The sequence below is a fragment of the Danio aesculapii genome, chromosome 21 (assembly GCF_903798145.1).
Source record: "Danio aesculapii chromosome 21, fDanAes4.1, whole genome shotgun sequence".
NCBI classification, from domain to species: domain Eukaryota; kingdom Metazoa; phylum Chordata; class Actinopteri; order Cypriniformes; family Danionidae; genus Danio; species Danio aesculapii.
In genome coordinates, this window is record NC_079455.1 from 34,868,769 (window position 1) to 34,881,361 (window position 12,593).

A 12,593-nucleotide genomic window follows, 5' to 3' on the forward strand; every position below is an offset into this window, starting at 1 on the left:
TTCCCAAATGCTTTACATAACCCTGATTTGCATCAACATCATGTTCAAACTGTATTCCTTTGGCACCCTTTCAGTCTGGAAGCAGATCCGCGCGGCGCATTATGGCACTGCGTCCGCGTCCGCGACACGCTTGGAGAGCCGCGCCGCGCTCAATCCCGACAGTAGATGGCAGCAGCCCAAGAAAGCTGATCCCGTCGGGTTCACCTCTACTCTCTGCTTCTCTCAGTCGTGCAGCAGCACTCGCACTGGAGGCAGCGGTGGTTTGAGGGACGTCCAATGAAACAGAAGAGCCGCCAGCTGCTCCTTTCCACTTTTGCGCGTAGCCTGTCCTCCGCACCCGGAGACAGCACGTTCTGAAACCGCCATGGAAGACAAATCCAATTCGTTCTCGAGCAACAAAGAGGAGAAAGCGGATGGGAATAATGTGTTCCAGAGGCAAGACTCGCTCCTGAAGAACAGCATGGGGAGTCAGAACATGAAAGACCACGGCAACTCAGTGGGTGTCAAGGGAGACCGGGAGGAAGCCATGGTCGGCTTTGACGATATAGACGCCGCGTCCAGGCAATACGGGTTTATGCAGCGGCAATTTGGAGCCATGATGCAGCCCGGGGTGAATAAGTTCTCCTTGCGGATGTTCGGGAGTCAGAAAGCCGTGGAGAAGGAGCAGGAGAGGGTGCAGACGGCTGGATATTGGATCATTCACCCCTATAGTGATTTTAGGTAAGGAGTGCGGAAAGTCACCTTCTCCACGCACGCTCAGGTCACAGTAAAATGGGCTCTGCGCGCGTTCGCGGCGGTTTTTTTGCGTGGCGTTTCAGGGAACCAGAGCCGGAACGCACGCAATGCCCTTGGCATGAGTAGGGGTGAATGTCATTTCGGTGAGCAAACGGCACGGTGGGCATCATCACGGGACGTCTCGACCTGCCATCATTGGGCATTCTGCTTTCTGTTGTGTAAGACGTGTGTGTGTGTGCTGGTGCGCGCGGGGAATGATGCACCACTCGTTGGCATTGTAAACACATAGCTCTTAGTGTCTGCTGTCGGAAGGAACCAGGGTGGCTGGCTGCCTGCGAGATCACGTCTTGTTTTGAGGCAGAAACACGCGGATTATTCTATTGTTTTCTCTCGTGGCACTGCATGATCCCGTGTGGCTCGCACCAGGTAACAGCCCATGCCAATTTTAGCGCTGGGACCGTTGATCTAAAGCAGTTTAACGCTAATCGCGTTAGTCAGGTGAATGGAGGGGATTGTCAAACCCGATGCCCCCCGCTAGAATGCTTCGTGCATAACTTAACTAGCGTACAAATACTTCAAATTAGACGTCCACTGACAAGCAGTTGGCAATGTGTTTGCCAAACAGCAAAGGGATCATTCGCGTTATGAGGTAATAGCATTGGAAGGACATCATCGTTTAGCTTTGTTTTGCACCAGGTGGAGTTGTATTTGTCTACTTGGAGGACTTCGGATAGGAATTGTCTCTGCATTACACCAATATCAGACAGACAGACAGACAGATAGATAGATAGATAGATAGATAGATAGATAGATAGATAGATAGATAGATAGATAGATAGATAGATAGATAGATAGACAGATAGATAGACAGAGAGTTAATTACATATTAATAATGGCCATATATAAACAAGTAAAAATAATAAGCCTTAGTTAGCTTGGGTCCCCATATAGAATATATAGCTTAGGCTTTTCACCACCCAATATTAGCCCGGCTAGGTTAGAAATAGCATTTCATAACATAGACACAATAGTAACTAACATATAGAGCCAGCAAAAATGTTTCAAACATTAATGACATATGGTTACAGTAAAGTTCTGACAACCATAGCTACCAGTTTTAACCATAATATTAGATAGATAGATAGATAGATAGATAGATAGATAGATAGATAGATAGATAGATAGATAGATATATGTATAGATAGATAGATAGATAGATGTGATTGTAAGGCAGAATGTGATGATCAGTTTCATCTCTCCATCTGGCCGTAACGCTCTCCATGGTGCTGAAAACAGCTCCTCTGTCCACCAGTGTGGAGAACTCTATCCTGCACAGGGTCATTAGCTCGACTCCCACCTGTCTCGCTGTTTTATTTATTCCATGTACTTGATGTACTTTGCTTTGGCATATCATGTGTAGCGTGTAAGAGCACAACAACAGAGATGTTTGCAATCCCACAGCACTATCACACCACCAGAGCAGGGTCATTCCTTATATACATTTCAGGTCTTTATATCCCAAGCTTCACTAGACTATGGTCATCATAATAAACAATGAGCCTTGTTGTTGTAATAACCTTAAAAGTGCATATTTATCTACTAAATGTATCAGTAAATTATTGCAGTAGTTCAGTTCGACCAAATGCATTTTTTGTCACATTTAAATTCCAATTATTCCCACCAAAAAGATTATTATTTAACCATTAGTTATATATATATATAAAGAGAGAGAGAGAGAGAGAGAGAGAGAGAGAGAGAGAGAGAGAGAGAGAGAGAGAGAGAGAGAGAGAATATAAGAATTTTCCCTTTTCTTATGTAATCTGATTGGATGTTACCGTATTTTCTAATTTGAAAAACATGCTTGTTAAGAAAATTTTCTTTCTATGTTCCTACTAATAAATCATGGAAAATGTTTGTTTAATTTATCTTTATCCGAGCAACTGATATGGTAACTTTTTATATGAAAAAAACATGCCATTTATTAAGCGTTTACTTCTAAGCCTGTTTATTTATCTTTATCTAAACAACTGATATAATAACTTTTAATATGATTTTTTCCCCAAACATGTCTTTATTTGTTATGTAAACAAATGCTGCGATCATTTCTAAAATTCGTATATTTAATTTGTAATCAAACAAAACTGATGACATCATCCTGCAGGAAGTGACATATGTGGTTTGGCTCCCTCTAATAATAATATCGTTGACAATTGATACAGTTAATTCTAATTTGAAAAACATGCAATTTACTAAGTATTTTTTCCAAACATAATTTTTTTTACATAATCAAATCTTGCAGTAATTTCTAATGATTGTATAGTTAATTACTGGTAATCTATTCATTTATCATTCATTTTAAATATAAATTTCCATTATATGTGGTTTGGCTCCCTCTAAAATATCAATAACAATTGATATACTAAATTCTAATTTAAAAAAACATGCAATTTACTAAGTAATTTTTGCAAAAAAAATCTATATTTCTTCATATAAACATGTTTTAAATCATATTACATTTTAGATTTTTTGTAAAAACAAAGAAAAAGCAGATGACATCGTCCTACAGGAAGAGAAATATGTGGGTTGGCTCCCCCTAAAATATCATTAACAATTGATAAAGTAACTTTGAATATGAAAAACAAGAAATTTACTAAGTATCTTTTCCAAACTTTTCTGTATTTCTTCATATAAACATGTTTAATGAGTTCCATTTGAGTTTTTTTTTTAATTGTAAAAACAAACAAAACCGATGACATCATCCTGCAGGGAGTGACATATGTACTTTGGCTCCCTCTAAAATATCATTGAAACAGTAAATTATAATCTGAAAAAAACATGCAAAAATATGTATTTTTTTCAAACATTTCATTTATTTATTTTTACAGAAATCGTGCTGTAATTTCTAATAAATGTATATTGAATTACTAATAAATCAATGTATTTATACATTTTAAATATTAATTTCGATCATATGTGGTTTGCCTCCCTCTAAAACTTCTACTTTGAAAAAACATGCAATTTACTAAGTTATTTTTCCAAAAATGTCTGTTTTTCTTCTTATAAACATGTTTTTATATATCCCTTTCCATCTTAATTTTTGAAAAAACAAACAAAACAGATGACATCATCCTGCAGGAAGTGACATATGTGGTTAGCCTCCCTCTAAATTATTGTTAACAATGTCTACAGTAAATTCTAATATGAAAAACAAGCAATTTACTAAGTATTTTACCAAACATTTCTTTATTTTTTACATAAATCTTGCAGCAATTTCTAATACATGTATAGTTAATTACTAACAAATCTATAGATCTATCCTAATCTATACTAAATCTATACTAATAAACCCATGTAAAGTACATTACTATTAAATCTATAGTTAATTACTAATAAATAAATTACTAATAAAGTTATCAAGTGTTTTAAATATCAATTTCCATCTTAGCTTTTTCGTAAAAGCAAACAAAGCAGATTACATCATCCTGCAGGAAGTGACATATATGCTTTGGCTTCCTCTAAAATATCTTTAACAATTGATACAGTAACATCTAATATGAAAAACAAGCAATTTATTAAGTATTTTTTCCAAACATTTCTGTATTTATTCATATAAATATGCGTTTTAAATCACATTCCATTTAGTGATGACATCATCCTGCAGGAAGTGACATAGCTGATTTGTCAATGTCATTTACAGTATAAAATATAACAAATCTGAATCCTAAATAAAGTGACTCCATGCAACTAAATAATAAATAATAATAAGTAATACCCTTAATAATTCTTATTTTTCATATTAAAAGCACACAGCAAAAATGCCGTCATCTGCACAGTAGAAACTGCACAATAATCAAGACATAATTGAGCAACATTAATTGCCTGAGCAAAAACCACAGCTAATTTCTCTAGCCCAAGTCTATCCGTTGTATGTCATCACATCTGCCGGAAGTAAATTTCCACTGCCGCTTCTTCTACTTGACATTTAGCTGATGCTTCTCTCTCAGTTCACTTATTACTGAGCGAGCGGAGGTTACTGTATATATGCTTCGCTCAAGAGCACAATGGATTTAATCCCACAACCTTTTAGATCTTTTACCACTAGGCTACGCTAGGCCTGAAACAGATCAGAGCGGTTTGAGTAAAGCCCTCCAACATCAGAGCAGGGATGAGAGAAGGTGAGATTGGATTAGATGTCCAACACATGGAACGAGATTAACATCGCTCTGAACCCTGTGATGTAACATGATTGACCTTTCTGCCATAATGTCCAAAGGACACCACTGCTTAGCAATCACACACGCTGGACGATGCGTTACTTATTAAGGAGGTAATTTGGAGGATGCAGTAATTGAAAATTCATCAAAATACAGATGTTGATTTGTGCATGATATAATTTCATTCTCACTGTGAAGTGGATATGTTGGTCTTTTGAAACTTTGATCTTCTTAATTGGGTGTACCACCATAGCAACACTGGCTGAACCAATTGAGTGATTTGTAGGCGGGGCTATCTGTTTGAGTGACCAATCGAAATATGTCTGAAAAGAAAATGTTACCTTTCAGCTTTTTTCCCCCACACTTCAGCTTAACTTTCACTAATTGATTGAAATCGATGTTGATATGCACATCAAATTACTTAACTTTCTCTTACAACTTGTCTGAACAGAAAATGATGCTTTTCAGCTTTTTTTTTAACCACCCTACAGTTTGACTTCATCAGATGGATTGAAAACAATATTTAGAAAAAGGAAAACACAATCTAATAGCATAATGAAATAATCTACTAGCAGTTTTATTCTATCTTAATTCATCTTTTTTTTTTTTTTTTTTTTTTACTAAAATGGAGCTGAAATAAAAACCTAAACAAACAACAACAACTAAAACGTGACCTTGCCAAATAATTAAAATAAAATAGGCTTAAAATAGGCTTGTTCCCGTTCAAAATTGACCGGTCTGTTTTAACTGCTCTTATATTTGCACAAAAAAACATTTTTCTCCACCAAATTTTTATTCAACATTCTTTAGCTGTAAACAATGTCTCAAAGTAGTGTTTAACATGAATTTACAGTATTAGACATAAAATAACTGCAATGAAAACAAAAATAGGCGCTGAAAATATATTACAAAATGAACATCAGATGACAGAAATCAAAATACTTTGTTTCATTACTAATAGACAGCTAACTACAACAACTATCACAGGGTCTGACCAAAGAAATTGACATTTTAATCCATCTGAATGATTTGTCAACCAGCAAAGCACAAACAAAATGCTATCCTTTCCTGTGTTCTGTGATCGAATTTTCAGTCCTTCAAGTGTACTAATATAGGAAATAGTGACTGAGGGTATATACAGTAAGCATGGACACAGAACTAGTACTAGTTATACTTTGGTCATTTTTGAGTCAGATAATAACGGTCTAATATAATAAAATAATTGCTGCTAAGCTAAAAGTGTTCCTGCTAGACTCAGAGATTGGCTGAACGAAGATTGGCAGAAAGAAAGAAAGAAAGAAAGAAAGGAAGGAAGGAAGGAAGGAAGGAAGGAAGGAAGGAAGGAAGGAAGGAAGGAAGGAAGGAAGGAAGGAAGGAAGGAAGGAAGGAAGGAAGGAAGGAAGGAAGGAAGGAAGGAAGGAAGGAAGGAAGGAAGGAAGGAAGGAAGGAAGGAAGGAAGGATGGATGGATGGATGGATGGATGGATGGATGGATGGATGGATGGATGGATGGATGGATGGATGGATGGATGGATGGATGGATGGATGGATGGATGGATGGATGGATGGATGGATGGATGGATGGATGGAAGAAAGAAAGAAAGAAAGAAAGAAAGAAAGAAAGAAAGAAAGAAAGAAAGAAAGAAAGGGAACAAGATTCCTTCTCCGTGCTTCTTTACAGAGAGAGAGAAATCAATAAATAAACAAAAAGTATAAAATAAGAAAAAAAGAAAGAAAGAAAGAAAGAAAGAAAGAAAGAATGAAAGAAAGAATGACACAGATAGATGGATTCACATAATGGACACCTAGTCTGATACACAGTTTTATCAGGAAGTTGATTCACGTTGGAGGATCCAACACTTTCATAGCAATTCATAACTTATTGGTTTAGTAGCTAATCCATATGAATTTGTACAATCTCATTCATACAGAATTTGCTTATCCCCAATGACGATTGGGTTTAGGGGTGGGGTTGGGTGCCACGCCTCCTTTTAAAAATCGTACAATTTTGTACGACTGAACTCACATAAATTAGCCACTAAAATGACAAAACGTAAAATAGTTATGTTTTCTTGTGAGATCAGGCTGGAGGATCAGCACATAAGCGCGTTAAAGAGATGTCTACCTGAAAAAGACATTGTTCAGTCTGAAATGAGTGAGTGACTGAGTGAGGGAGTTGGGGTAGTGTGTGTGGGGATGTTTTCTGTCTGATGAATGAATATAGTCTGGATACCCATTCATTTCCTAAGGCGGTCACTTTTGACCGGGAACACCACAAGTGAAACAAGGTTGATTAAAACACTCAAAATTTCTATGAAAGAGTTGATCATCACTTTTATATGTTCAAATGCATAGTGTGGAGGATATCATAAGGCCTTGAGGCAATCAGATGTAAAACACAATATTTATGAGTGATTTAAGTTGTAAATCGGTCAGATTTGACCCGAACACGACAGGAAGGTTAAGTTGAACTAAAATGACTAAAACTGAAATAAAGCTATATTAGGGCTCAACTGAAATAATTAAAACATAAAAGCACACTAAATTATACTAAATGGAACCTAATTTTTTTAAATATATTTTAAAAATATAAATAAAGACATATTTTGTGATTGTTTTGATTCTTCTTGGCAACTAACTAAAATAAAATAAGATCATTAAAAAGTAAAATCCTAAAATCATTAATAAAATCAATCATTTGTATTCAAAATACACATTTTGTTATGAATGTGGCTACTTCTTTCAATTTATTTACATTTCATTTAATTCAAATGAAATTTTTTACATATTTATATAATTACATATTTACATTTGATTAGGTTTTTGTTTTCCCTGGCAATTAACCCCCTGAATCTAGCATTCCTATAGTGCCATGTTATACTATTTAGCAACTTAACAAACACTAGACAATTATATAATATATCAGTATTGAAGTAAAACTGAAATAATATATATATTTTTACATCAAAGATATTTTGCGACCAGCTTTATCATAGCATTCTTATATGGCCATGCTTCAGTACTGCAGGTGGTGCACACAATATTGAGCCTTTGATCGCACTTGCCAAATAGGCTTTACATCAAAGAGAGAAACAGAAAGGGAGAAAGCGGGGAAAAAAGAAGAGAAAACACAATATATGACGACAGCGCATGGAAAGAGAAAAAAATTGAAAAATAGGAGGGTGACATTTGTTATTACTTTTAATGGACGAACGCCTGAACCGTGTAATACCGGCTACACACTTGGCAGACTTCGCTATTGTCTGCTCATTTACAACTTTTGCTTTCTCTCCCACACAAGGAAATGCTCTTTTGTTTCTGTGTTTTCTTATGAAGCCGTTACATGTGAGACGTTGCAAGCAAAAACACTCAGTTTTTTTTCCAGCCTTATGTAAAAGAAAAGTTATAAAAATAAAACATCCAAAGTACAATTGTAAATGTTTCATTTAGAACATTTCATTAATTTGTGTCTGCAGCTCTTTTTTTTTTTAGCATATCTTTAACAACTTCATCAAAATTAGTTTTTTTTTCCTGCATTGAGTCATAAATCTGTACTTCAGCTGCACTTACATACAGCAAACTTCACAGTTTTATTCACATCTGTATTGTGAAGATTCAATTTGCATTCTGATATTTAATTGAAACTTTGTTTTAACACTCATTCTTAATAAACCATTAACTATGATTTCTGCCACAATAAACTGTAATTTGCTGATTATTAATAGTTATTAGTAGGTAGGCTTAGGTATTAGGTAGTTATAAGGGATCTATAATAAGATCATGCAAAATATGTACTTTATATGTTCAAATAAAAGGTTAATATCTTAATAGTGAGAATTGATATTTCTAAGTGGTGGTCCAACCTTTATGAGATTCTTTCCATCCTTTTTGACACAAAAGAAGATGTTTTTAAAAAGCTCAAAACCATTGATCTTAAAAATAACAACAACAACAACAATGGAAGTCAATGGTTACAGGTTTCCAACATTTTTCTAAATATCTTCTTTTGTGTTTAACAGGAGAAGTAATCTTATAAAGATTTGAAACAAATAAAGGGCGAGTTTTAAAACACTTAATTAATTTGTGTCTTTTAATAGTAATTTTTTGCATATTTTTAAACATAACTTCATCCAAATGAGTGTTTTTTTTTTTTTGCATTGAGCCATAAATCTCTATTTCAGCTGCTCTTACATACAGCAAATTTCAGTTTTATTCATATATTTATTCTGAAGCTTCAATATGCATTTTAAATTGACACTTTATTTTAATTATTGTCCTTAATAAACCATTAACTATGATTTCTGCCACAATGAACTAATTTGCTGCTTAATAAAGCTAAATAAGTAATAGTAATACTAAATAAAAGCTAAGTAATAGTGAGGCTTAGGTATTAGGTTGTTAAAAGGGATCTATAATACGATCATGCAAAATATGTACTTTATAAATACAAATAAATGGTCAATATTTTAATAACAAAAGTGGCAATTAATACTACTAAGTGGTGATTCCAAACCTTTGAGTTTCTTTCTTTCCTTTTTAACACAAAAGAAGATGTTTTGAAAAAAAGCTGAATACCTGTAACCATTGACTTAAAATGGTTAAGTACAATGGAAGTCAATGGTTACAGGTCTCCAACATTTTTCTAAATATCTTTTTTTGGGGTTTAACAGAATAACTAATCTTAGCTCATAAAAGTCTGAAACAAATTAAGGGTGAGTAAACGATGAAAGAACTGTAATTTTTGGGTGAATGTCTTTAAGATTATACAAAAAATATTTTTTGTAAATGAAAAAGAATCAACAAATATCAGATTTTTGTGCAAAAAGATTATGTAAATATCCACATGCCTAATGAAACAATGCCTCATTTGCATATGTTCATATATTAGAAAAAAAAAATTGGGTCCCATTTGACATTAAGTGGCCTAATTATTATGTAATTACATTTAAATTGATCATTTAGTACAATGCACTAGTTTAATGTTTTTACATTCGTCTTACATTCCAAAAAATGATCTGCATGTGATTATATCTGTAATTAATTTATGTAATTGCATGTATAATTACACTGTTGACCCATCACTTAAAGCTATAACCTACACTCTCAGAAATAAAGGTACAAAACCTGTCACTTAGGTGGTACCTTTTCAAAAGGTACACTTGTGTACCATACAGCTCCACATCTACACCTTTAAAGTATGCATGAAATCAAAACTAACCATGTTGATTTTGTTAGCTCATATTGCTAATTTTGTGGTGAGCAATGCATCTGTGCATGTCATTAAGAAAAAAATAGTTTGCCTTTGTAATCTTTAATAGAAATCTGAAAATGGCCTTTCTATTAGTTTCCAGTTAAATTCTCAGATTACGTCTGTCTGAGGTGCTGGGCATGGCTAACATACTTAACCACACCTCTAAAACTGTCAGTTTTGACAGCACTGTGACAACAGAAATGGTGAGGAGGATGTGTCTGTTAGATTGCAATAACTCTCCCAAAACTCTTTTCCCAATCTTTCTGAATAAAATGCCTTTTTTACTACATCCAATCAGCTCGCAGTAGAAAAAAGCAAGCCACGCCCACTGTTTTCACATTTAATATTCCTTTTCTCTAAGAACTGCATCATATAACGGTTGCAGCTACCGGTTCATGCAGACTTTAAAGGTAAATATTAATACCTAAAAAGTGCAATTGTGTGCCTCATAGTACTTCAAAGATACTAATGAGCATTTGTAAGTTACAACATTAAAAAGGTACTGCCACAGTGATAGGTTTTGTACTTTGTGTATTTTTGTTTTTATTTTTTCACATTCTTATTTTGTTCAAAATCATCAAAAAAAAAAGAAAGACATTTAGCTCATCATTTACTCTCATGTGGTTTTAAAAACTTTTATTAAAAGAAGATATTTTGAAGAATACTGGTTTCTGGCACCCATTGACTTCCATAGTTTGAAGAGACACTTACTATGGAAGTCAATTGATGCCAGCTATACCAGCATTTTTCAAAATATCTTCTTTTGTGTTCCATCAACAGAAAGAAACTCAAATAGGTTTTGAACAAGTGAAGGGTGAGTAAATAATGACAGAATTGTTTTGGGGTGAACTATCTTTTTCATTTAAAGTGCGATCTCTATTTATTTCATTCATTCATTTTCCTTCGGCTTAGTGCCTTATTTATCAGGGGTTGCCACAGTGGAATGAACCACCAACTATTCCAGCATATGTTTTATGCAGCAGATGCCCTTCCAGCCACAACCCAGAACTGAGAAACACCCATACACTCTCGCATTCACACACACACTCATACACTATGGCAAATGAACATGCAAACTCCACACAGAAATGCCAACTTGTCCAGCCATGGCTCGAACAAGTGACCTTCTAGCTGTGAGACGACTGTGCTACCCATTGAGCCACCGTGCCATCGATAGTTCACCAAAAAATTTGAAATTAGCTCATCATTTACTCTCACATGGTTTTAAACCTTTATTAAAAGAAGATAAGGGCAACGCAGTGGTGCAGTAGGTTGTGTTGTCGCCTCATAGCAAGAAGGTCGCTGGTTCGAGCCTCGGCTGGGTCAGTTGGCATTTCTGTGTGAAGTTTGCATGTTCTCCCTGCGTTCGTGTGGGTTTCCTCCGGGTGTTCCGGTTTCCCCCACAGTCCAAAGACATGCGGTACATGTGAATTGGAAAGGCTAAATTGTCCGTAGTGTATGAGTGTGAATGAGTGTGTATAGATGTTTCCCAGTGATGGGTTGCGGCTGGAAGGGCATCCGCTTTGTAAAAACATGTGCTGGATAAATTGGTGGTTCATTCCGCTGTGGCAACCCGGGATTAATAAAGGGACTAAGCCGAAAAGAAAATGAATGAATAAATGAATAAAAGAAGATATTTTGAAGAATGCTGGTTGCTGGCACCCATTGACTTCCATAGTTTGAAGAGATACTTACTGTGGAAGTCAATTGACGCCAGACTACCAACATTTTTCAAAATATCTTTTGTGAATAAGTGAAGGGTGAGTAAATGATGGCTGAATAAAATTTGTTTTGGGGGTGAACTATCTCTTTAATTTAAAGTGCGATCTCTCTCTCTCTCTCTCTCTCTCTTTCTCTCTCTCTCTCTCTCTCTCTCTCTCTCATCTATCTATCTATCTATCTATCTATCTATCTATCTATCTATCTATCTATCTATCTATCTATCTATCTATCTATAACCCTATCAATAACCCGCAGTGTTGCACTAATGTTGCAAACTAGTAAATGACGTCACAGCTATCACATCGGAAACAGTAACGCGAGCGACGACCACATTCACATGCACTGTTTTGGTTCTGAAAGCATCAAGGAAACTCAATATCTCAATGTGGTTCTTTAAAGATTAATGGGAGGTTAGTAAGATTCATTATTCATCATATTCAGAAAGGGCTCATGCTTGACTTGATGTGGCCCGAGCCCCTTTTGTCATCGGCTTTTGTCACGCGTGACTCTGTTGTGTGTTTCTTTTATCACTCCTCCATATTGCATGTCACCAGTCTCCTGCTTTCCCTTATTTGTCCAGACTAGTCAATGCAGGAAAATAAACACCAAACACCACCTTCCCAGAATTCCTTCACCATTTCCATTCACTTCTCCATTTTTCGTGGCAGGATT

The 12,593-nt window shown here is 35.3% G+C and overlaps 1 protein-coding gene across 1 annotated transcript in view; it reads left to right on the forward strand.

Annotated features, from left to right (window-relative positions):
* Positions 1-222: 222 nt before the first annotated feature.
* Positions 223-12,593, forward strand: part of LOC130214966 (potassium/sodium hyperpolarization-activated cyclic nucleotide-gated channel 1) — a 212,891-nt gene continuing 200,520 nt past the window's right edge. The window contains exon 1 of the mRNA XM_056446845.1: positions 223-720. Within this exon, the coding sequence (XP_056302820.1) occupies positions 365-720 (356 nt within the window). The 5' untranslated portion in view covers positions 223-364. The remainder of the gene's footprint in view (positions 721-12,593) is intronic.